Source organism: Antechinus flavipes, chromosome 4 (assembly GCF_016432865.1).
Source record: "Antechinus flavipes isolate AdamAnt ecotype Samford, QLD, Australia chromosome 4, AdamAnt_v2, whole genome shotgun sequence".
Lineage (NCBI taxonomy): Eukaryota > Metazoa > Chordata > Mammalia > Dasyuromorphia > Dasyuridae > Antechinus > Antechinus flavipes.
The window spans coordinates 315,640,454-315,668,130 of NC_067401.1; the positions used below are offsets into that span (position 1 = coordinate 315,640,454).

Here is a 27,677-nt window from a genome sequence, read left to right on the forward strand (position 1 = left end):
CAAGCATAAGATTTAGGTATATAAAGAAGAAAACAAAAGTATTGCTTATAAAACCATATCTTTTCTATAAATCCCATATTGCATTTTGTGTGAGTTTTCTGTATACACTTAAAGCTGGATTTTAGTACTCTTGGAATCTTTTGATTAGAAAATGAAATCCACTTGCTTTTCTCAAACCAGCTTTTGCTGGAGTATATAAGATATGTGGCATTTTCTCATGGAGTTTTCCTTCTTTGTCTACAAATGTCTTCTATAATATCCTATCATGTGTTCAACTGACCTGAACTTGAATAGTTGCAGCAAACATAAAAAGGAGCGCCTTACTTAGACAGCTCTCATATATGAGGGTCTTCCCTCCTAAATTTAGGTTTACTTTTGATGGCTTAGGATCTCTCTCTCTCTATATATATAGAGAGATCTCTCTCTCTCTCTTCTCTCTCTCTCTCTCTCTCTCTCTCTCTCTCTTTCTCTCTCTCTCTCTCTCTCTCTCTCTCTCTCTCTCTCTTTCTCTCTCTCTCTTCTCTCTCTCTCTCTCTCTCTCTCTCTCTTTCTCTCTCTCTCTCTCTCTTTCTCTCTCTCTCTCTCTCTCTGTATATATATATATATATATATTATATATATATATATATATATATATATATATAAAGATAGATGAGGTTTTTCCCTCCTAAATTTAGATTTAATTTTGGTGACTTAGGATATCTACCTATATCTATATAGATAGATATCTTTATATAAAAATTTGCTGAGGGAATTGGGGTTAAGTGACTTGCCCAGGGTCATACAGCGAGGCAGTAATAAGTGTATGAGGCCAGATTTAAACTGAGGTCTTCCTGACTTCAGGGCTAGTGCTCTATCCACTGGGCCACCTAGCTGCCCCAGGATATTTTTATTAGATAATTTTAGCTCGAGTTTTATTGTGGTGAACAGTAGCTCTATAATATCTGTTTGGGTAAAATGAAAAGTTTTTTTTAAATAGGTTCCAGAGATATATTCTATGTCTATAATTTGATACATTTGTGGCCTAATCTGTGTGGATACTCCTTCTTAGACAGATTACAGAACAGCCCTTCTCAACTATCTGATATGACTTGTCTATTATTTGCAACAATTATGTTCCAAAGGGTCAGCACAACATATTGAGAGCTTTCTTCTTGATGTCATACCAATATAATCAGAAGATTTTTTTATTGTCTACAAATATAAACTAGTTAATATAGCATACCTACATAGAGGATAAAATCCTTCATATTATGTTGATTTAGACCATCTGCTAATCATAATTTTCCTATCATTGTTAGTCAGTCACCAAGGCATATATTAAGCAACTGTTATATGTCAGGCTCTGTGCTAATCACTAGGGATATAAATTTGACTAGAAACACAGATCCTCAAGGAGCTTATATTTTAATGGGAGACAACACCACATAAGAAGAGGCTGAGAGGGCAGATATGTAGATGAAGGTATCCAACTTGGGAGCATAATACAGAAAATTCTGAGTGTAGCCTAAAGAGGAATGGTTTGCCTGTATACTGTACTTGCATGGAAGTTTTAGAGTGAGTCATACAATTAGAAGGAGGGCATAGTAGTGAGTGAAGTACTTCTATCATGTGAATTCTTGGGGCTGAAGAGCTGAAGAGCTGGAGCTTATTAGAGGAAGTCCAGAATACAGCTTGGAGAAGAATTTACAGGACATATCATATTGGAAAATTGTTACTTTTTTTTTTTTTTTAACAAAGGTTGTCAAATTGGCTTATATGCTTCAGGATAAGAGTTTAGGTATACTTTACAAGTGTACTTCACTGAATTTAAACACAACAATTAAGAAGAATGTATTATTTCTCTCCTAAAGAAATGCAGATTTATTTATTTATTTATTTTTATACATAAATAGCAAACGCATCAATAATCAAGAAGTTCTGATACCCACTCATTACTTCGTTGTGCTAACAAGTTGCAAAAATAGAACCCAGACTCCCTGGAGGTGTGAGAATTCTTTAGAGACCCTTGCGTTTATTATTCCTCACAGGACAGACAACAGTGAAAGTTGTACGGTAAGTATACTTGATCACTTAAATATTACATATGAAAATGTTTATCTCTGTTGAAAGACACAATAGTTTTGACTATTATTTAAAGAAGAGATCCTTATAGACAGCTAAGAAATCATTCACATATACCAAGTTCAACGTACAAAAATAAGATGCTAATGTGCAAAATTTGGTAAAGAGGATGGCTTAAATATTGAATCCCAATAGTACCTGAAGTATTTGTTTATCCTTTTAAATTTTTTTTCATTTCAAAATTGTTGTTGAATGTCAACTAATCATAATTTTAAATTTGATTTTTTGATTTTTTTATTTGATTAATTTGATTGAGAAATTTTGATTTGATTAAAAAATCATTTGCAATGATTGGGTTTTTTGACTGACTTTTATAAAATGTAGATAGTTATTTTTCTACCTCCTTGTTCTCTTGGTTGAGTATTTGAAACTTTGTGTGTGTGATATTACTTTTTAAATGCTACATCTGAATAATTTGAATTTAACCTATTCTTAGACTTGAAATGTTACTTTATAATCTGTCTATTCCAACCTTCTTCCCTGTGTGGGAATGTCTTATACAACATTCTGCCATATACTCATCTGTCTTATATTTAATATTTGCATCAAAGAGTGAGAGGGGGGACATCCCTGTTCTAATTTATGGTGAGATGGTTAGATACTGTCATGAAAGCAATGAACATGGACATGGACATACTATATATATAAATGAAATATATATGTGTGTATAGTTATATGTATATAAATACATTTTTATGTGTATATACTTATTTTCTATTTATATATACATATAAAAATATATGTATGTATTTACTGAGTCCCCCAGTAGAATGTAAACTCATTAAGAGTACCATTATTTGTTTCATTATTTGTACTTAATTCAAGAGTTTCATTATTTGTACCTAATATAATTCCTGGTACATTATATTAATAAGTGCTTTTTGATTAATTGAACTATTAGAAAACTATTGCAATATACAGTAAAATATACAACAGGTAAATACTAATAAAGGCTGTTCTGGGTTGGTGTCAGCATATTTTAGAAGTTGAGGGATTTTATTAATTGGATATGAGAAATAAGAAAAGGGGAAACAGATAAAATCAAGATTTCAAGCATGGGAGATTAAATGATACTATGGAAAGTAAGAATGAGATTAGAAGTTATAAAGTTCAAGAACAAATTTAGAGAAAAGAAATGAAATGAAACATAGTTTTCTATGTGTAGAGTTAAATATCCCAAAGAAAGAGGGAAAAGATCCATAAGTACAAAATGTTTTTAATAGTGTATATATATAGGCACCCATCAATTGCAGAATAGATGACAAATTATGGCATAGGAAAATAAAGGAATGCTAGTGCAACTTAATTAAAAAACACATCAGATTATATGTATACATGTACATATCATATATATATACATATACTTTATACATGTATGAGGGATGAGATAGAAAACCAGATTATAAAGAATTGAGGAGAGGAAGTATAAACAGCAAGTGTGGATAACATTTTCAAGGTATTTGCCTTTGCCTGAGAAATGAAGAAGAGATATAGAATGAAAGTATGAAGGAATGATAGGGTTGTGAAATTTTGTTTTGTTTTGTTTTTAGTAGAGAGGAGAGTTTCCTGTTCCCTCCTTTTCCCCTCCAGGCAAGGCCCATATAGCTTTAAAATTTATCTTATGCAAAATTTGGTTATGCTTCTTCTTTCCTATAGCTCCAGTTCCTTAGTGAATCTTGAAATCTGTGTCTTTTATAATCCAACATTTTCTAGCTTTTATCACATACATTTTTCCTTTGTATACACACCACTTTTAATCAGATTTGTTACTGACTATTCTGCCAGAATGTCCCAATGTTCATAGTGATTTGTATCCCTGGAAAACTCCATGTCCCAATTTCCATTTTTGGAATTCTTAGTTATCTTTAAAATGTAGAGGATTCCTAATTTAGGAACTATTGGGAATTTCCTCCAATAATGAAAGGAAGCCATCTGTGACTTAGTAGTTGAGTTTTAGAGATTTGTTTGATACACAGAACTGAAATGACATAGATAAGTATCAGACGGTATTTAAATCCAGATTTTTTTTTAAAATTCCAATCTCAGAATTCTATTCACTATACTGCAATGTCATCCTTTAAAACACAAATCAAATGCTATCTTCTACTTCAAATTTTCTTTGATCCTCCCCTTTTATTTTCCAAATCAACAATGATTTTCTTCCCTTAGATCTCACATAGATTTTTTTTTTTTGCTTTTATAGTTATTTGTGTATGTTTGAATGTATCCCATACCACAAATTCCCTGAATTCAGGAAGCATATCATATATAAACTTATATTTCTCCTTGATAAGTAGAGGGCTAATACCACAATAGGCATTTTAGAGGTTAGAATCATAGGATCCTAAAGTTAGCAGGGAATTTAGAAATTATAGGATTTAGAAATAAAAGACCTTAGTATTCTTCTACTCTTATCTCTCATAATTAGAGATAAAGAAATTGAGGTTCACCAAGGTTAAGTGGCTTGTACAAAATAACATAAATCATGGAATCTAATCCTTGAATTAGGATAGATTATCATTTATTGGCAATAATTTATTTGCTGTATTTAAGTTGAATGTATTCTGTATGTCATATTATCCATTTTATATATCAGTCACTCAACATTTATCAAATACTTCCTATAGAAAATATGTGGGGTCAGGTAGGTGGTGCAGTAGATAGAGCACCAGCCCTGAGGACCTGTGTACAAATCTGGTCTCAGACACTTAACACTTTCTAGCTGTGTGACCCTGGGCAAGACACTTACCCCCAATTATCTCAGTAAAAAAGAAAGAAAATATACATGCTGCATATTAGATTGTTATCCTATTGAGGGGAAAGGACAATGCTAAACTTATTTTAAGATTACAGGAGGATGATTTAGAGCTAGAAGGAACTTGTAAGTGAACTCATAGAAACCCCTTATTTTATAGTTGGAAAAATTGAGATGCATAGAGGTGTGTCCAGAGTTATACAAGTAGTAAGTGGCAGAACCAGGATTAATACCCAGTTCCTCTAACTCCAAATCTAAATTTTTTTCCATTGCCCCATACTGCCCCTCATATATTTCCCTTTTAATGGCCTTAAAATGCATAGGATCTTGCCAGTAGCTTACACCAAATAATAAAATAAAGTGCTCTATAAATGTGTTTTATTTGCACCATTCTTCTGGTTCTCCTTTGATTCTTTATTTGCTTTAACAGCGTGGAAAGCCTGAATCCTTGTGGGTGGAAGAACTTCTACGGTTTCATAGAGCCCGCGTTACTGATGTTGAACTTATTACAGGACTAAGCTTCTATCAAGACAGAAAAGAGGCAGTCTCAGACATTTTGAAGCTGAAAACATATTTGCCAACTTTTAATCAAGAAGATTGATTTCATTTTTTTCTGCCATGTTTCATTGTGAGAGAGCTTTATATTTCATGGGAAAAAAGACATTCTATTCCCAGTGCCGTATATTAGCATATTGATTGGAATATTCAGCCAAAAGTTGAATTGGGAATTGTCCATGTGACACTTGTTTCTCAGGGAAACTTGCTGGACTAAGCACAGCATTAGGAAGTAACTCCTAATGTCTTACACATATATGAATATGTAAAAATGGCATGCATTGTTCCAGTCTTGGGGATAAAGCCAAAGGAGAAGTAGAATTGCTTTTCTACTTCTCTTTGTCCTGAGAGGAGAAGGGCAAGTAAACCAAAAAATCTTTGGAAGTCAGATTTTTATTTTTATTTTTTGATAATTAATGTGCTCACATAAAGTCTGTGGAAATGAGACTAAAGAGTGGTTCTTTAACATTTCACATCACATTAGGATTTTAACAAAAGTTAAAAAGATGACATCACTTCTAATTTGGGGGCTTCTTAATTTTCTAGTTGTATAAAGTAAATAGGAGCAAAAAAAGCAACTCATCTACTTTCTATAAAACAGAAATAAATCTTGGGAATCAACTTTAGTTGGAGTGGAGGAGGACTGATCTTGAAGTCAGAAATCAATCTTGCAGAAAGACTAAGTGAGCTTCAGACCCTTTCTCTGATATATCTTAGCTCTGTGACTATAGCTAAATCATGTAACTTTGTAGTGCTCTGGGCAATTCTCTAAGACTGAATTACAGGAAATTTCCTCACCAAGACTTCTCCACACTTGTGAATTCATCAGTACTCTTCCAGACTCATTTAATAAATCCCACATGGTCTTTTTTCAGTTTGAATAATCTTAATAAGTTAATTTTTGTAGGAAGATATATAAGTGAATCATGCCTATTTATTGTAAAAGTTTATTATGGGCGGTATTTACCTTCATATCTTTGATTTGTTCAAAGAAGAACCCAATTACAATCTAATTCAGTACTACTGAACTGAGATATTGGAAAGAAAAATTCCTTCTATGTTCTAACTGATCATTTTAAACTTTAATGTTATCTAGTATCATTAGGGTGCATCAAATTTTACTGATACATACATAGAACTCCCCAGAAAGGCCAATACATTTTGTATAGTATTATAGTCATATCAGGTAGGGGAAAGAGGGCAGAAACCTTAGTGGTTGGGAATATACTTGTGTAGCTTCTAAGAGTTTAGTTTACTTATTATAGCTACTGAATACAATTTTTTTTTTTTTTATCTCCATTATTTGTAGCTAAGAGTGATTGTACCAGTCATGGTGATGGGTCAGGAAATACTATCCCCTATTCCTCTCAAGCTCCCTATGGAACAGGAGAGAATACAATGAGTTTTATTTTCTCAGGACTTAAGATATATTCCCTGGTCCCAAATCAGGAATCTTTGGAAACTGTACTATCTTTTGGGACATAATAATTGCTGCTTAAGTCCACCATATGTTTTTATTTTCACATTCTGTGATATGGCCTATTGACAAATGGCCACAAAGAATCCATATGGCTCTCAAAGGTACTCAGTCTGTGACTCGATAATAACTTAGTTCCTTGGAAAATCTGGCTCATTTACTTTTATTTATTCTTTAAAAGAATATATATATATACATACCCACGCACATACATGATTTCACTCAACTATTGTGGAGTCTGTTAGCAAAGTTAAGCTAAATATATAGGTCACCTTATCATTGTGCTATTGTGTCATTGGAAAGTAAGGATAGCTCACCCCTCATATGTGTAACTTCTCACACTACCATTTTCTGCCACTGGTATTATTCAATAGTGTCAAATATCCAATTTATTATAGTGTGTCACTACTTTGTTCTTCCTGCTTTGTAATATCAAATTTATTTTTAAAAATAAATTTACATGTGATACAAACATTTTGTTGACTCTTTTCCTTCCCCCAACATTTATATTATGTTTATTTTTTAAAAGACTAATTCTCTCCAACTTACCCTTTCTGGAGATACAGGGGTTACTCACTAAACCCGACCCAGAATTTATTAGCAAAAGGGCTTTGATTTGCTCTACTTCCAATCTATACTGATTCATCTACCTTTAAGTAGGCTGGTCACTTCATATTTCTAGAAGCTTACCATATCAAGGCCAGTCTTAGTGCTGACACTCTAATAGCATAGGTCCCTAAAGTTCAAAACTGTTTAGCTCAAGACTACCAACATCAATCTCCATAGTAGTTGTGATTATAGGCATGGGCCACCATGCTGGGATTTATTTTCTTTTTTTAAAAATAGTTTTTATTTTAATCTTTAGTTTTTACAACAACTGTTTTACCCACATCAATGAAATCATCCCTCGTGATGCAAGAGTTTTCTTTGAAAAAAAAAAAAGACAAAAGATCAAGAAAAGGAAGAAAATTTCAGCAAAATCCATCAACATTAATTATTATATTCAATAATATAATTGTCATTATATTCAATGTTTCACCCTATAGACTCTTCTTTCCACCTCTACCAAAGAGTAGGGATAAGTGTTTTTTAATATAGTTTCTTTAGAATAAAGTTTTTCTTTGTTTTTTATAATTTTGTAACATCATTCCTTTTTTGATTTTTAAAAAAATGGTTGTTCTTTCCATTTAATTATAGTCAATGAATATATTCTTTTCCTAGCTATCTTACTTTACTTTGCATCAACCCATGTAATCTATTGACTCTTTAAAAAAGAATGTGGAATGTATCTTTTAATAATGATAACATTTCATTTGGATTTAATCCTGAAGAAAATTTGTTATTGCTGATGTTATTTTTAAGGGTTGCTTTTTAAAAAGTGAATCATGCATCTCATTTATTGAAATCATATAACCAATCATTTTTCTCATTCGAATTGTGCATATCAATTATTTTTCTGTGCAGCATCAACTTACCTTGTGTTAAATTGGGTTTGGAATGTATTTTGCAGATAAATATGTCTATTGTGCTTTCTCCAGTAAAAATGGTATTCTACTTATTATTTTGGTTAAACCTTATCCTTACTTTGGTGACCCAACAATAATTTTAAGTCATTTTATGTATTTGTCTTCCACAAATAATTTAATCAGCAACTTATAACCTTATGAAATACAAAAGTTGGAAAACACTTTATTGTTCATCTACTCCCAAGTCAAATGGACAAACATTTATTAAGTATCTACTACATGACCGGCATTGTACTGTATGCTGGGATATAAAGAAAGTTAAAAAACCCAAAACAATAAAATTCCTTTTTCCAACAATTACATGGGTGAGAAAACATGCAAACAACAATGCAAAAACAAGATATGTATAGGATAAATTTGAAATGATCAGCAGAGGAAAGGGGATGACATTAAAGGGACCTGGAAAACATCTCTTTTAAAAAGTAAAATTTTAAATGAGACAAAGGAAGTCAGGGGAGGCAGGAGGCAAAAATGAAGAGAGAATTCCAGAAACTAGAGAAAGCAAGTGAAAATACACAGTCAGGAGATGTAATGTCTTATGTGAAGAACAATAAGGAAGACAGTGTCATTGGATTATAGAGTGGAGTAAAGCATAAGAACATAGCAAGGTAGGAAGGGTCAAGGTTATGAATGAGTTTAAAAATCAAATGGAAGATTTTACATTTGATTCTGAAGTATTAGGTAGGAATCAAGGGTTGGGGAGTGATATGATCAGATCTTTCATTTAGGAAGATTATTTTTGTTTTTAAGTGGAGACTGTATTGAAGGTTGAGGGAGATTTCAGGCAGAAAGACCAACTAGAAGGCTATTTCAGTTGTCTAGGTGAGAGATCATCAGTTCTCCAAAGATATTGGTCCTGGTCATCAAAATAAACCTCTGAAACACAATTAGTTAATTAAATTACATGCAGATGCTTTGTTTCAGTAATTTACTATGTGGGGAAATATTTTATTAAAAATATATAAAATAGTAACTATCTTTATGGTTGTATAGGGGACTTTCCTCCTGGTGTGAAATTCTACTATATATTAGGTTAGGAGGAGGAAGGGACAGGGGAAGGAGGAGTGATAGAATGAACTTCAAAGGAGTTTATATATTTCTAAGCTAAGAAAAAAAAATATATATAAATATTTGGAAAAACTTATAAATACCTCAGCTTGGAGATTTTCATTCTGTCCCCTCCCTATTCCTGTTCTTCCCTTTCTCTCCTCTTCCCCAATGCATTTGTTACTCTTGAGCCCAAGTTTTATTGTCTGTGAACTGTGAAAACTGCTAAAACAAGTCTTCAGTAAGAAGCAAAGTCCATTCTTGGTTCACTGAGCAAACAGCCCTTTTTGATCTGTGACCTTTAGCACATATTTTATGTGTGCATTTTATTATACATTTAATCAGCCCACATCATTGCAGTTGGCTTCACTTTACAAAATAATTTGTATATATATTCTTTCAGCTTCATGAATGCTTGCTTGCTGGACCTTTTGAACATGTAACAAGCAGAGAATATTAATCACAAGAAAAGAGAAAAAAATCATTATCTTCCAGGAAAGCAAACTTCAAAATGAAATATTGATAAACAAGTCTCTGAATTTATCTGATAAATTAGTTTTAGAAAAGTTATCAGAAATCTTAAAATCTCAATTGTACACCTGTAGCATACCCTCAAAGATAACTATATGAGAGCTTATCAATAACTTTTAAATTTAACTTTTTCCCTCTGAGTCAGTCCTTAATTCTGGAAACATATTATTTTTAGTTCAAAATTAAAATTGAATGCTGTTTGTCAGAGATCTAAGTTTTTATTATCTAAGTTAAGAGTTAATAATCTATTATTATTTAGATAATAGATTGACAGAACAAAAAGAAACTTTAATAATATACCTGGTCCATTTTGCTCTCAGGAGAATGTCACCCAAGCCTGTCCCCAATAGAATTAAAAGAGGAAATGGTTCTGTGTATATAAAAATATTACAGCTTTTTTTTAATGTTGGCAAAGAAATATGAAACTAAAGAGAGGCCCATTAATTGAGGAATTCAATAGGCTGTGGTTTATGAAAATAATGGGACTATTACCGCATAGGAATCAATGAGGAACTAAATGATTTCAAAGATATATGGATAGACTTGCATGCACTGATATACTAATATACTAATAAAATCAGCAGAGCCATAAAAATTTATACTATATCATCAACATAAAAATGAAACATTTGAAAGATATTTATAAGCTAATGAGAATCAGGGAAGATTTGTAAACCAAGAACAACACTTTAAAGACAACTCTGAAAGCTATCAGAACAATGATCAATATAGTGGCCATATGGGACAGCTAGATGGCATAGTAGCTAGAGTACTGGCCCTTGAGTCAGAAAGACCTAAGATCAGTTGTGAAGTTAGATACTTCACACTTACTAACTGTGTGATCCTAGGCAAGTCACAATTCCAATTGCCTTGTGCAAAAAATGAAAAACCTACCTGCCCCCAAAACAATGACCATCTATGATTCCAAAGAATCAGTGATGAAATATACTATCTATGAAAGAAAGGTGATAAGTTTATGGCACATGGTGAGATATTAAATTTTTTTCTATACAATGAAAGAATGTGTTTAGCTTGACTGTGTAAATTTGTTACAAGGAATTGTTTTGCTTTTTGCTTTTTTCCTCCATAAGGTGGAAGATGGGAGGAAGAACAGATTTTTCTTAATTTTTTTAAAATAGAAAGGTGGAGATATGCTACAAAAGGGGAATATTGTGTGCATTTCCAAATAAGATCATTCTATTGTTAGTTTTGCTTAACTTTTGTTATGTGATAACTCTCACAAGTGGGTTAATAAATGCCTATAATGTAAGAACAAAATATCAATAAAACTTTTAAAAAATCGTTTAAAAACTAAAGCAATAGAAGAAAGTATGACCAATATCAACAAAAACAGTGGTAGCAGCTCTTTTTTTGTGGTGGCAAAAAAATGAAAACAAACAAGGTCCTCATCAATTGGGGAATGATAGAACAAATAGTTTATTTGAAAATAATGGTATACTGTTGTTCTATAAGAAATGACAATAAGGATCATTTCAGAGAAACATGATAAGACTTATCTGAGCTAGTAAGCAGAATCAGCAGAAAAAAATTATATGATAACAACATTGTTCAAATAACTGAAAAGTGTAAGAACTCTGACTAACCCATTGACCAATTATTAATGTAGAGAAACCTCAATAAAATATATTATCCATTTCCTGATAGAGAGGTGATACCTCAGACTATAGAATCAGGCATATATATATGTTAGACATGGCCAATGTGGAAATTTATTTTAATTATGAAAATTTTTTACAAAAGTTTTTCTTTTCTTCTTGTGGCAGGCAGGGGAAAAACTGAAAAAGAGAACATAGATTTTTGTTCAATGAAAAAATAAAATTAAATAAAAATAGTAAGTCAATTCTTTTGAACCTTTTCCCTCGTCTGTAAAATAGGGATTAATTCTTGTCTTATGGATCAAATCAGATAATGTATGTAAAGAACATGATAAACCTTATAGGATTATATAATTGCTACTTACTCATAGGGAAAATAATCGATTTTTAAAGATCTACAGCAAAGATTTCATAGCATCCTTTAATAACACATTCTCGTAGTAAAGATAAGACTGGGTAATGATCTTCCTTGGAGATAAAAGTGTCTCACAGGGCCTCCCCAAATAGATAAAATCATAGAAATTTTTGGGAAAATATGTTATTTAAATAGTGCTGAAAATTTTGTAAAGCATTTCAGTTAATTCTTAAGAAAGTCAGGAAAACACAGCAGGTACAATTTGAAACTCTAATATTAGAGTACAGAAATGATTGTTTTATCTCCTTGTGTGGCAGTCCAGTTATTCCATAATTTGGCCCTTCCTCCTCTTCCTCTAGGAAAAAAATCTCTGTCTATCCCTCCACTCTTGAATATCCTTTTTATATTGTTTAATACTAATAATAGAAAAAATAATTTTAATAATAATAATACCCTTCATCTTCTTGACCAACTGTCTAAATCTTTTTTTTCTTTCTTTCTTTCTTTCTTTCTTTCTTTCTTTCTTTCTTTCTTTCTTTCTTTCTTTCTTTCTTTCTTTCTTTCTTTCTTTCTTTCTTTCTTTCTTTCTTTCTTTCTTTCTTTCTTTCTTTCTTTTCTTTCTTTTCTTTCTTTTTTTTTTTTTGTTTATTTTTTATTTTTAAATAACTTTTTATTGACAGAACCCATGCCAGGGTAATTTTTTACAACATTATCCCTTGCACTCACTTCTGTTTTGATTTTTCCCCTCCCTTCCTCCACCCCCTCCCCCAGATGGCAAGCAGTCCTATACATGTTAAATAGGTTCAGCTGTCTAAATCTTGAAGCAAAGTGGTTTTAATGATTAGAACACCTGACTTATAGTAAGAAAGACCTGATTTAAATCTCATCCAAGACACTTGTTAGCTATTTGATCCTGAGCAAATAATTGAACATATGTCTACCTTGGTTTCCTCATTTATAAAATAGGGCTAATAATGGCATCTATCTTCCAAGCTTATGAGGATAAAATGTGATAATTTTTGCAAACCATAATGTACTACACAGATGCTAACTAGCTATTTTTTTGTTTTCAAACTTTGAAAACACTTATATGACAAGACTTTTGGGTCATACATGTAAAATTGGAAGGGACCTTAGAGTCATTTAGTGCAATGGTCTCATTTGGCAGGAGGAAACAGAAGCACAGGACTTCCCAACAAAAATGAGGCTCAAGAACCTTCCAACAAAATTTAAAATACAATTTGAAAACAGCTTCACTCTTAGGATACATTCAGCATTAGCTTGCTGGTCTCTGGTCAAAGAAATCCAGCTGCAGGATAGGGATACTAGGATCCATTATTCATTATATCCTCCCCTATTCTTGAACAATGGTTGGTATTTTGGATCTCTTAATATCTCCAAATATATGCATGAGGAAGGGGTTCATTCATAAATGTCTTGTTGCTGCCATAGTCAAAGCTGGATTAAAACAAGAGAATATCTTTTCAGGGTTGACACAATTGTTTCATTGACTTCATCCCAGAGAGAGCTCAAAGCCCGCTGAGCAAACTAGGAAAGAATGAACTTTTCAGAATGATGACATGTTAAATAGAGAACCTGATACAAAGCACCTACTGTTTCTCTTGTAGAAAGCTGACCCCTCTTACAATCATTTGTTAAGGTGAAAGTGGTCTGAGAATAACCTTGGATTCTCAAAACCATTAGGTCAAATGGAACCTTCCAACAGCTGGAGAATAAATAGAGCAGCCTTGGGGATGGGGGATGGAAATGGAGTGTCTGAAAGGGATATGAGTGATGAGATTGAAAGTAAACAGCTGTCAGATACTTTAACTCAAGATGAGTAGATTTTCCCTTAACCCCTTTCTCTCTAAGCCTTACAAAGCCTTACAGCAAGAGAGACTATAGCATATAGAGAAAAGAGGGATGGATTTGATGGTCGGTGATGTGAGTTTGAATATCACTCTGCCACTTTGTGCTTGTGCGATCTTGGGAAAATCACTTGACCTTAATGTGTCTTGAATTCCTGATTTGTAAAATGAAAGGGGCTATATTAAGCCATTCAACAAGCGCCTACTTTGTCCTAACCTTTGTGCTGGGCACTGGAGACACAAAAATGAAATAAAAATAGTCCAAGAAACATACATCATAGATCCACCAAATATCCTTTTATCTTAATTTTATGATCCTATGAGAATCTCATTAATAATTATGTGCCATGCCAAATTTAGCACTACATTATAAAAGCATCATGAAGGAATCTGAAATAACAATACATATCAACACATTATCTATAAAGACATATATTTTAAATGGTAGGAAGTAACCCAAATGTAACTGTTCATTTTACCTTTCTCTTTGACCCTGAGTCCTCAGTGTTGACAAGTAGGTAATACAGAGCTAATCTAAATGACATTTATACTTTTCTTCTTTTTTTCTCCTTTATGTCTCATCTGCGTACCCTTCTTTTTTTAACTGCCTATCTCAGAGAAAAAGATGTTCCTATACTTTTCTGAGGTGGATCCCTTCAGGATCTCAATTATTTTCTCTCTGAATTCACCCATCCCCTCTTGGTTTTTTGGTTTCCTGTGTCTTGAAAAAATGATCAGTTGATCTTCATTAGTTCCTCTTCAAATATTCCTTTTTCTTTCACTGTCGGACATTTTTCAGTATTTTAACAGCACTTCTCTTTCCTAATCATCTATTCTCTTCTTTCTCTTTAGCCTTTTGAAATCCAGCCTCTTCTGTCACCACTTCATGGAAATTTTTCTCTTAAAGATAAACAATAGCCTGTTAACTAGGGTAAGTCAAAAGACCATTTTTTTCATTTCTCATCCTCTACAACTTCTCCAAAGCATTTGCAAATGTTGTTTAGTTGTGTTCCCACTCTTTATGATTGCATTCAGGGTTTTTTTTTTTTTTTTAAGATATTGAAATGGTTTGCCATTTTTTTTCTCCAGCTCATCTTACAGATGAAAAAACTGGGGCAAATGGGTAAGTTATTTGCCTAGGATCACACATCTAGTAAATGTCTGAATTCATATTCAGTCTTCTTGAATCTTCCTGACTCTAGGCCCAATACTCTATCCTAGCTGACCTCAATTTACAAATCTTACTGAGCATTTATTTCTTAAACTCCCCTTTCCCTTGATTTCAGTATCTCCACTTTCTTAGTTATATTCTTAACTCACTGACAATTCCTTCTCTTTTCTCTTTTTCTGGCTCTCTTAATTCTTCCAGCCCCCTAAATGAGATTTGGTCTCCAGTGTTCTTTTCTTCTATTTCTCTTCTCTATTTCTTGAAAATGACATCTACTCTTTTACTTTTAATTATTACTTTTACATACTACATCATAGAAAAACAAATTAAATTTGTTTAATGAAAAGAATAATTAATGTAATAAAAAAGTGATGAAAATGAGATAAATAGAGCAGCAAGACACAGTTGCCACCCAATTTCCCAGAGCTAGTGCTTCTGTTCAAGTCTCTCAAGGAGAGTATTAGTATAGGCTTCTATTTAAGTACTTTGAGATTAATTTGCTACTCACGCCACAAAGAGGAGCAGCAATAATGCAGTTATATGACAGGGTTTTGGGTAACAGTTTCACATACTGCAGGTTAGATTACCGCTTCCCTTTTAGCTTTAAATCTATGCCAAATAATTTCAAAAACTTAAATGTAGGATTTTACATTTATATTTATTAAGTTTCATTAATTCAACAAATGTTTATCATGTATTTTGATTCATACATCTGTTTGCCTCTGGGAAAATCAGTTATTATCTCTGCAACTCATTTCTTCACTTGCTAAATTAGAAAGTCAAATTTAATAGCCTCTAACATCCCTTTTAGTTTTAAAGCTAGGATTTTATTATCCTATGAATTATTAGGAACCTCCCACATATTCAGAGAGCCAAGAAAATAGGTCTCTTTGCTGTTTCTCCCACAGGATAACCTCATCTCCTTACTCTGTGCCATTTTATTAGATATTCCTCCTTCCTGGAATGCTTTTGCTTATTATCTCTTCCTCATATCTTATTTTGTGATTCAATACCAGTCTCATGTCCCCTCACCCAGTAGGCCTTTCCTCTGTTTTCTTCTGTTACCTATTGCTAGTGTCTTCCCTCTGAGATTTTTTCCCCAGTTAGCTGTATAAAATTTGTACATAGTTCTTTGCAAGTGGTTTACCAAATTAGACTGTCAACTGCTTGAGGGTAGGGGTTGTTAGTTCCTTGCTTTTTATCTGTAGTATTTAACATACACACATACATACACACACACACACACACACACACACACAAACATTATCTAAAGCAGGGCTTCTTATACTTTTCCCCTAATGATTCTTTTTTACTAAAAAATTTTTTACATGACCCCACGTTTAGAGAGGTATATAAAATAAGTATTTAAATCAAACATTTAATGATAATAAATCATAAAAAAAATTATTTAAAAATAATTCTTTGCTATGCATATAATTTTTATCATTTATTAATAATGGAAGCAAATAATGAGATGGACTGCTTATTTATTTTTACATTAAAAATTAAATTTTGGTGGAATATTTGATATCTTTTACCATTGACAAATTTTTCACTACCCCATATTTAGTTACATGACCCCATATGGGGTGGTGATGCAGCTTAAGAAGCTTTGGTCTAAAAAGTAGCTGGGTCATATAGTGGATAAGTCATTAGATTCAGAATCAAGAAATTAAGTTCAAATTCTGATTCAGTCACTTATTAGGTATTAGCCTGGGCAAGTCATTTGCCTTCTCTTAGCCACTGTTTTCTCATCTGTAAAATGAGGGAAATACTAACCACAGGGTTACTAAAAGGTGCCAATTACATAAAATATGTGAAGTGCTTTGTCAGCTTTGAGGTGCAATACCCATATAAGTAGTTACCATTAAAAAAAAAGATATTACAATATGGTATGAAGGAGATAGACTTTCAAGCTATTTTTTTTTACAACTCATAGTGGAAATATAGATCAAGTCAGTATTTTAGCAAATGCAGGTGATGATGTCTAGGTTGGGAGTTTTACGTTAGCACTACAATCTATCATCTGATAATGGGAGGTGAAAAATAAGCATTTTTTAAGGAACTGTGTTAAACACTTTACAAATATTATCATACTTGATCTTCACAACAACCCTGAGATGTAAGTGTTATTATTATTCACATTTTACAGTTGGAGAAACTGAACAGAAAGTTTAAGTGACTAACAGGACAACACAAGTGAAGAGTGTTTGAGATTGAATTTCAATTCAAATCTTTCTGGCTCCAGGTGTTCTTCATTGTGCCATCTAGCTGTCAATAAGGCAAAGAGGTAAGAAATAAGCATTTATTAAGTGCCAGCTATGTGCCAGAGCGTATCAAGGAAGACTAGCAGTTCTGCTATGGACGTTTCTTTCAAAGTTGCCCATATACCTTTATGTCATTCAATTCTCACCTGTAGTTCAAAAAAAGCTGTACCACACACAGCAGGCATACTCTAGTAAACTATTTCAGCAGATGAGCTAACCTAAATTCAGAGTTACCTATAGGTCTCAAATCTGTTGGCAAGTTAAGGTGTCTACCCCAATCATGTGAAGACTTTTCTCAGTTGAGAATTTAAAATTTTTTTCCAATGGCCATAAAGAAGGCCAAAGTAGGTACCCTGACATCTTAGGGCTTAGTCAGACATCAAAGATGGCAAGGTCTTCTCAAACAATCACCAGTTGTCATGGCTTTTGTTTTATCACTGGACTTCAATGATCCTGAAAGAGAGAATGAGGCTAATGACTTAGTGTAATTCTGCCTCACTTAAATCCAATTCACTTATAAATTAGAACATCATCCCATTATGCCATTGGGTCCTCTTTGAAAATGAAGGGCAAACAATAGCAAAAATGTGCCAGGCATTCTGCTAAGAACTTTATAAGCACTGTTTCATTTGATTGAATAAAAGGAAGTCATGAAAAAAAAGGGAGTTGGGTGTGAGAATTACTTTTACTTTCTCACTTCTAACCTTTGAATTAGTTGATAATGGGAATATACAATAACATAATAGCTCCTTTATCTATATATATAAGATCTCCAATTTATCTATGTGTGTGAAGTAAGGAGAGAGACTTGGGAATCAGGAGTTATTCTAAAATATGTAGTCTACATCTGGAATAATTAACAAAAATGATATATATTTGTTGCTTTATTACCTACAAAAATTTCATTTATATCTTCTTTATAATAATAATGTGAGATAGGAATAGTAGCATTGTTATCCCCATTTCATAGAAGAGGAAATTGGAACTTAGAGTGATTAAATGGGTTTATTCAAGGTTAGAAAGGAATTTTGAACTTCAAGTCCAGGACATATGATTATAAATAGAGTTGTTTTCATTACGTTCTGAAGTTTGTTCTGAAGAAGAGTTCTGGTTTTTATTGCCATTAAATTAATTAATTACAAGATGAAAAGTCTGGCAACCATGTCACATGAGGATTGCTTGAAACAGGCTGAGATATTTTTAAATTTTGGGGAGGCCATGATAACTGCTGGAAGAGGGGTTTTATGTGTTCTGCTTGATCCTAGGAAGGAACTCCAGAAACAGATTTCAGCTTGAAGAAAAATTTCCTGACAACCAGACCTATTCAAAACAAGGATAAGATGCCTGAGTTTTCTGTTATTGAATATGCTGAAGTATAGTTACATATAATTTAATTCAATAAGCATTTAGTAAGCAGAGACAAAAATCAAATAAGCCCTACCCTCAAGAAGCTTGTCTCCAATATGGTAAATACTAATTATTTTTTTAGTAGCTTCATAAATAACCACTTGCTTAGGCTGAACTGCACTTAGCTAATACTCTTCATTTTTAAGGTTCTATGATATCTCTTATTCAGAGAGCATGAACATTGTTGATTCTTTTAGGTCTTCATAATTTCTCTTTCCTCTCTCCAATAATGAGAGGCCACCTTGAATATCAAAGAACCTGCTTAGAGTCAAAGAAACATAGATTCAAATATGATCTTATATATTTACTAACTGTGTGACCCTAAGCTTCTTTTGACTTCCTCAATTTCCTCTTCTACAAAATGAGAATAATAATAGCATCTATCTCCCAGAATTGTTATGAGGATAAAATGAGATTTTTTTTGTGACTGTAAATTGCACAGCAGAGGCTGATTGGAACTGGAGAGAGAATCCCTTCTTTGGAATTTCCCTGTAATAATGGTCTGGATAAAAAGTAAAAAAAAGAAACTGAGGAAGAGAATGAGAGGAAACTATGAACAGAGACTAGCATTGAAGAGACAAGGGACTCTTCAAGGATGAAAAATTATGGAAGCTTCCTTTAAAATAGTTTACTGGTTATTACTGGTCTTATATCCCAAAGAAATATTAAAGAAGGGAAAGGGACCTGTATATGTGAAAATGTTTTCAGCAGACCTTTTTGTAGTGGCTAGATATGATGTTCTCTTCTTTAAAATATAATGGTTCTCTCTGGGAGTAGGTTTCTTGGGGGAGGTTTTCTAGAGGCAGCCTTTGTTTCAGTTAAAAGTAATAAATTACTCCAAATGCAGCCAGGTGTTAAAAGTTCAGATCTTTTATTGCTTCCTCCAAAATAGCCGGGTTAGGACTTATCTCTCTGCTTGGTTCCAAGAGATCCCTCTGAATGTCTCCAAATCCAAAGGTTTGCCCTTCAGCCTCCAGCCAGCACAAAGGTGGAAAGTGGAATGAATCTCTTGTCTCCTTGTCTGGGGCTGGGCAGCTTTCTGGAGAGCCTTTCAGAAAAGCCTTGGTCTCAGCGAGGGAAGTGCAGGAGCCCAGCTACCACAGTGGTGTGAGATGAAGTGAATCTGGTTGCGTCTCTGAGAGAGGGCTTCTCCTGAACTGACTTGACTGGCTCACTGAAGCTCTTTTTATGTTCCTTCTCCGAAAGTGGGATTATGGGTTTCCTCCCAGCGTGCTCTCTGGCCCTAAGAGCTTCTTGCTTATATGAGCTCTCTAAAGGTGTGAACACAAGCATTGTTTCTATCAGTTCTACTTAGTACCTTGTTTCAAGTTCTGGCCCATAACATCTCCTCCTAAGATCAGATCAATCATACTGAACCATGCTAAATTAGATAATTATTGTCTCTATCGACTCTAATGACTTAACACTTTGTAAGGATTCCAACAGCTAGAAACTGGAAATTGAATGGATGCCTATCAGTTGGAGAATGGTTGAGTAAATTGTGGTATATGAATGTTATGGAATATTATTGTTCTGTAAGAAATGACCAGCTGGATGAATACAGAGAAACTTGGAGAGACTTACAAGAACTGATGCTCAGTGAAATGAGCAGAACCAGATCATTATACACTTGAACAACAATTCTATATGAATATCCATTCTGATGAAGTGGCTATCTTCAACAATGCAAGGATCCGAATCAGTTCCAACTGATCAGTGATGAACAGAACCAGCTACACTCAGTGAAAGAACACTGGGAAATGAGTGTGGACCACAACATAGCTTTTACCTTCTTTCTGTTATTGTTTACTTGCATTTTTGTTTTTCTTCCTAGGTTATTTTTACCTTCTTTCTAAATCTTATTTTTCTTATGTAATAAGACAACTGTATAAATATGTATACATATATTGCATTTAACATATACTTTAACATATTTAACATGTATAGGACTACCTGCCATCTAGGGGAGAAGGTGGAGGGAAGGAGGGGAAAAGTTGAAATAGAAGTTGTTGCAAGGGTCAATGTTGAAAAATTACCCATGCATATGTTTGGTCAATAAAAAGCTATAATAAGAATAAAAAACATAGATTACTGAACATTACAGCAATGGGGGGAAGGGGAGAGATATTGAATATTTATTGAGTTTTGTTTGGGTTAGGGAGGGTAGATCAAAAGTAGTTTAAATAATTCCTGAAAGTGATGCCCATGGGCAGCTTCAGACTTTGGCAAGCTAACCAAACCCTCCTAGCTAAGTTCAGCTATGCTGGTTTCCAGATGTGGTACTTGCTACTATATCTAATGTTAGTGACAGCTCGAGGGAAAATAGAGACATATCCAAGTATGTGTTTTGGAGAATTTATTAGTTTGCTATGCATTTTCTTAAATCATAAACATTATTTGTAAAAGAACTTGAACATGTTGTCAGAGTAAGATAGAAATTAACTAACGTCTCCTGTTATCTTCCTAGCAGAACAAACTTTCTCTTAAAGGTGGATGCTGCCCCCTGCTGACATATTTTGGGATAATTCAGAAAGAGGGAAAAAAACAACCCAAAACCAAATCGTGAGAAACATCTTAAGTGAAATTTACCTAGAAGAGGTGTGTCTTTATTAAAAAACAAAACAAACAAAAAACCAATAAAAATTAAAATTATATGCACAGTACACCTTTAAGTTTAATTTGCATCATCAACATTTTCTCTACCACTTTCTTTAGTCTAGACAACCAATAGAGTAATACAGCAAACCCTGATTTGTTCTGCTGATTAGAGAAGGATTGGGGAAGAATTAAATGTTCTGATTAAGAGTTCCCACATTAGGCATATGAGGATCTTTGATTGCTTTTTACTTATTAAAGCACAATGCTTAACATTAAAATGTTAAAGCACATGATTTAGATTCTATTTGGTAATGTAGAATGCAACTTATGCTGGGAAGTCTTAGGCTAACTTCTAAATACACTGAATATAGCAGTGCTGCAGATATTCAGCAGAGGGCATAGGAGATGCAGCAGAATATGCTTTTGCTCTATGATTAGCCACAGAAGTTCCTTTTCCAAATAAAACTTTAATTTGAGCTTCTTTTGGTCTCAGAAGTGTGAAAAATGCAAGAAAATTCTATTTATTTAAGCTTTTTGTTTTTGTTTTTTTTCAGATATATAAGAATATCTCATTGAAAATTTCTAACTTTTCTATGTACATCAGTAGTGATAGCCCTGTTTTCATTTACTTTTTCACCTCTTCAAGAATTTGTAAACTACTCTTATTTATTAATAAAACAAGTTTTTATTCATTCTTCTATTTCTTTTTTATTGCAATTTTTTTATTGACAGAACATATGCATGGGTAATTTTTTGCAACGTTAACTCACTTCTGTTCCAACTTTTCCCTTCCCTCCCCCCACTCCCTCCCCTAGATAGCAAGCAGCCTTATACATGTTAAATATGTTATAGTTTATCCTAGATACATATATGTATGCAGAACTGTACAGTTCTCTTGTTGCACAAGAAGAATTGGATTCAGAAGGTAAAAATAACCTGGGAAGAAAAACAAAAATGCAAGTAGTCCACATTCATTTCCCAGTGTTCTTTCTCTGGGTATAGCTAATTCTGTCCATCATTGATCAATTGGAACTGAATTAGATGTACTCTCTGTTGAAGATGTCCACATCCATCAGAATACATCCTCATACAGTGTTGTTATTGCAGTGTATAATAATCTCCTGGTTCTTCTCATTTCACTGAGCATCAGTTCATGTAAGCCTTTCCAAGCCTCTCAGTATTCATCCTGCTGGTCATTTCTTACAGAACAATAATATTCTATAACATTCATATACCACAATTTACCCAACTATTCTCCAGTTGATGGGCATCCATTCATTTTCCAGTTTCTAGTTACTACAAAAAGAGCTGTCACAAACATTTTGGCACATACAAGCCCCTTTCCCTTCTTTAGTATCTCTTTGGGATATAAACCCAGTAGTAACACTGCTGGATCAAAGGGTATGCACAGTTTGATAACTTTTTGAGCATAATTCCAGATTGCTTCCAGAATGGTTGGATTCATTCACAACTCCACCAACAATGTATCAGTGTCCCAGTTTTCCTATATCACCTCCAACATTCATCATTATTTTTTCCTGTCATCTTAGTCAATCTGACAGGTGTATAGTGGTATCAGAGTTGTCTTAATTTGCATTCTCTGATCAATAGTGATTTGGAACACCCATTCATATGAGTAGAAATAGTTTCAATTTCATCATCTGAAAATTGTCTGTTCATATCCTTTGACCATTTAGCAATTGGAGAATGACTTGATTTACTTATAGAGTCAATTCACTATATATTTTGGAAATGAGGCCTTTATCATAAAGAACCTTTAACTGTAAAAATGTTTTCCCAGTTTGTTGCTTCCCTTCTAATCTTGTTTGTATTAGTTTTGTTTGTACAAAGGTTTTAAAATTTGCTTATCTTCTATTTCATCAACATAGTTATCCCTCCTCCATCTCAGAAAGCCATCCCATATGAAAAATAGGTTGTTGGGTTTTTTTAAGAGAAAAAAAAAACCAGCATACTTTGTCAATACATAGAAAAAGTCCCAAAACATATGCAATGTGTAATAACCGAGGACTTTCTACCTCCATGAAAGAATGGTTTGGAAGTCCAATCTAATCCAGGAAACATTTATATTAATGTCTACTATGGATCAAGCACACAGCACTAAGTGCTGAGGATACATATAATAAAAAGAAAGATAGTGCCTGTTTTTAAGGACCTTAAGATTTAAAGAGGGAAATGACATACAAAAAGAGGCAAAAAATGGGGGTAGGATAGGAGAATCACTGGGGGATATCCCGTTCTATGGAGTTGAAACTGGGTAGAGGAGCAGACAAAGTGAAATGAACTTAAAAAAAAAAAGTTTCTGCCTTTTATAAAGTAAGGCATTGGAAGGAGTTTGCTTTTCTGCCCTCCACTTCTTCAATCAGATTGAGAGGAAGCTGAGGGAGATTCAATCAAAGCTAGAGTAAGCAGCATCAGCTGGTAAGATTAGAAGTGATTAGGTTATCCTGAGATGAGGCAGAACAGCAGATGCAAAGTGTGTAAGACATGAAAGAATCAAGTTAAGGAATTTTTATTTTATCTTAGAGATAATAGCAAGCTATTAACAATTTTGGAACAAGTGAGTGACATAGTCAGTTCTTTGATTTGAAAGTTTATTTTAGTAGCTGTCTGAGCTGTGTGAAGAGAAGACAAAAGAAGGGAGAGAATGGAGGCTTAGTTTAGAAACTCTTACAATAGACCAAATGAACTGATGAGGCTCTAGACTAACATGGTGGTGTGATAGAGAGAAAGAGGTGGATATGAAAAACATTGTGGAAATAGAATGACAGAATTTAGTGATGAATTGAAATTAGGGATTGGAGAGAGGAGTTAAAAAATGATTGAAGTTTTGAGCCTGTATGATTCAGAGGATCAATAAAAATAAGGAATTTGGAAGAGGAGTAAAATGTGAGGCAAAAGATGATAAATCTATTTTGGAATATGGAGATTATTCAAATGGAGAAGTCTAGCAGGAGGCACTCATACAGGTCTAGACTTCAAGGGAAAAGCAAGGCTGCATCGATCAATCATTATTTTTTTACCTATTATTAACAACAACAACAACAACAATGGTAGCTAGCATTTATATAATGTCTTTAAGTTTGCAAAGCACTTTATACATATCAGTTCAATTTATTTGGGAGTCATCTGAGTAGATATGATAATTAAAGTTATAGGAATAGTTAAGGTCACTATGGGAGAATGTAAAAGAGAAGAGTGTATAAGAGAATCTTCTTCCTTAAGATGCTCTTCAGTTCACTCAGCATAATTCACTAAAATTCTGTGAACTTTTTTTTTTGACATAATCTATTGTCTAATATTTTACATTTGCTTCTATTAAATTCCATTTATTAGATTTAGCTATTAATTTGTCAATATCTTTTTGGATCCTAATGCCATATTTCTGTATTTGCACTATCACTTCCAATTTTTGCTCACTAAGCCTTCATTAAATCATTGATAAAAAATATTGAACATGAAGCCTAAAACTAATATTTGGAGAATATTCCAGAAACATGTCTTTTAAAATAAGGAAAGGAAGCTTTTTTTTTTTTAATCTCTTCTCTGGGGCTAAATTTAATTATTATAATTAATTTTCAATTTCATTTTTTATTGTTGTCATTTCCATTTCCATTATTGCAGTCCGTGTGTATACCATCACCTCCTTCTTCACTTTCAACCTCTTCTTCCTCATGTGCCCTCCCTTAGTCCTATGGCACTTTTTTAAGTCTTTACTTTCTTTTGAAGATCTAGTCAATTCCTTCAATATTCTGGGATGTAGTTTGTGTGGAATAGGTGACTTGAATTCCTTGAAAAGGCAGTGACATACCCTCTTATGATTATCTACTTACTTATCTTGTGTTCAGCTTTCTTTGAACCATTTGCCAGTACCCAAATTCTTCTTTGTGGAAGAGGAAACAAGAAAAATAAGACCTGGGAAATTTATTGAGCCAATTGCCTGTGTCATATCCAAGGAATACACAGGCTACAAATAAAAGGTGAATAACTGGTCGTTGTACACTTTACTCAATAATAGACAGAATTATTGAGAATTAGCATTCTTTTTCTCACTCTCTGACTCTCATCTCTTTAGTTCCACACCTTTGGGGGTAGACTTGAATTTCCTTAGTTGAAGGATTTGGCATGATTTTATACAATCAAATCTCAAATCAGTACTCAAAACGCTTAAATTTGCCTCCCTCCTTCTAATCCAGTCGTGTTTCAAGAGATTATTTGCAAAGGAAAAAGTATATGGCTTTTTAATTATAATATTTGTGTAACAATTTTTGGGGTAAAATTTGGACTGGTTGTCTTTCAAGGAGAACACAGGTTGTTAAAGATCCTGAGAGTTGCATTTCTTCCTGATCTCTTTAGAAAATGATGTTAAACTCTCGCTGTAGCAAAAACTTCATCTTATAGCCCTGATCTCTCTCCCCTTCTTTGCAAGCTGGGGAGAAGTCAGCTCCCAATATCTTTAGTATCTTAGGTCACTTCACAAAGTTCAAGCTTTGTTAAAAGAAAAAAATATGGTAGAAATTAACAGAATCAAGTGTATCAATCAACTTTTCCCAGCCCACATTATCTTACTCAAATTTATGCCCTGTGCCCCTTTTGACTCTACATTCAAACACAGGAGCTTGCTCTATCTTTATACAGCATTCCTGAGGCTCAACCATGGAAGTTTACTCAGGAATTCAAGATTTTTCTATTGTTTCTCCCCCTTCCCCTCTGTCTTCCTCACATAATCTATACAAGAACATACCCACACAACTCCCTGCACTTAATTGAAAGTGTCATATATTCACTTTCTCCAGTTATCTGGATCAGGAGATGATTCCCTTACTGGACTCATATCTTCTACTTGATCCCTAAATCTGACTAAATATGTGATTCTTACACAATAGGAAGCATGTTGCAACTCAAAAATATTTGCAAATATGACTGAGTATATAGATCACACTCAGAAACAATATGTAGAAATACTAATATGATATACATAACCTTGCATACTAGCATATAAGTAAAGTAACATGATATGGCAAGAGAAGCATGATGCATAAACCACATAGGCCATATATAATATATAAATATATCCTGTTTGCATAAGCTATGGTTCCATAAAAAGTACTCATTATATGAACTCTAATAAGAGGTGTCATTGGAATTCATGGGCAAAATTTCTTCTATTTTTCTTAAGGCATCACAAATTAGCTTAGTCACTGGTCTAATGAGCCTAGACTATCTGCTGTGACCTCCTAAGCTTCTAGCTGGACTTTCAGTTAAGAAATGGAGATACAAAGAAAGAATAGACTTTCAGTCTCCTAGTTCTATAAGTACCTTCTGTTTCCTAGTATCCTCTAATAGTAAAGTATTACACACCTGTCGGATTGGCTAGAATGACAGGGAAAGATAATGGGGAATGTTGGAGGGGATGTGGGAAAACAGGGACACTGATACATTGTTGGTGGAATTGTGAACACATCCAGCCATTCTGGAGAGCAATTTGAAACTATGCTCAAAAAGTTATCAAACTGTGCATACCCTTTGATCCAGAAGTGTTTCTACTGGGCTTATACCCCAAAGAGATACTAAAGAAAGGAAAGGGACCTATATGTGCCAAAATGCTTGTGGCAGCCCTGTTTGTAGTGGCTAGAAGCTGGAAAATGAAAGGATGTCCATCAATTGGAGAATGGTTGGGTAAATTGTGGTATATGAATGTTATGGAATATTATTGTTCTGTAAGGAATGACCAGCAGGATGAATACAGAGAGGACTGGCGAGACTTACATGAAATGATGCTAAGTGAAATGAGCAGAACCAGGAGATCATTATATACCTCAACAATGATACTGTTTGAGGATGTATTCTGATGAAAGTGGATCTCTTCGATAAAGAGAGCTTTAATTGATCAAAGATGGACAGAAGCAGCTACACCCAGAGAAAGAACACTGGGAAATGAATATAAACTGCTTGCATTTTTGTTTTTCTTCCCGGATTATTTATACCTTCTGAATTCAATTCTCCCTGTGCAACAAGAAAACTGTTCAGTTCTGCACACATATATTGTTTCTAGGATATACTGTAACCCATTCAACATGTAAAGAACTGCTTGCCATCTGGGGGAAGGGTGGAGGGAGGGAGGGGAAAAATCGCAACAGAAGTGAATGCAAGGGATAATACTGTAAAAAATTACCCTGGCATGCGTTCTATCAATAAAAAGTTATTAAAAACAAACAAACAAAAAAGTAAAGTATTAGTCAGGAAAGGGGCTACCCCTAGCTTCAACCCTCTCTCTTTGGCTGAAAAAAAGATACTCTTGAGCCTCAGATATACTTGTTGAGTTCCCTGACCCTCTGATGGGAACCAATAATATGTTTCTTTCT

The 27,677-nt window shown here is 33.6% G+C and overlaps 1 protein-coding gene and 1 long non-coding RNA gene across 2 annotated transcripts in view; both read left to right on the plus strand.

Annotated features, from left to right (window-relative positions):
* Positions 1 to 7,383, plus strand: part of ENPP1 (ectonucleotide pyrophosphatase/phosphodiesterase 1) — a 110,420-nt gene extending 103,037 nt beyond the window's left edge. Inside the window, exons 24-25 of the mRNA XM_051997751.1 lie at positions 1,896 to 2,055; positions 5,310 to 7,383. Of these exons, the coding sequence (XP_051853711.1) occupies positions 1,896 to 2,055; positions 5,310 to 5,480 (331 nt within the window). The 3' untranslated portion in view covers positions 5,481 to 7,383. The remainder of the gene's footprint in view (positions 1 to 1,895; positions 2,056 to 5,309) is intronic.
* A 10,956-nt stretch (positions 7,384 to 18,339) lies between these two features.
* Positions 18,340 to 21,986, plus strand: LOC127562217 (uncharacterized). The gene is made up of 2 exons (XR_007953635.1): positions 18,340 to 21,294; positions 21,849 to 21,986. It is a non-coding gene; the product is annotated as an uncharacterized LOC127562217 (long non-coding RNA).
* The last annotated feature ends 5,691 nt before the right edge of the window (positions 21,987 to 27,677 follow it).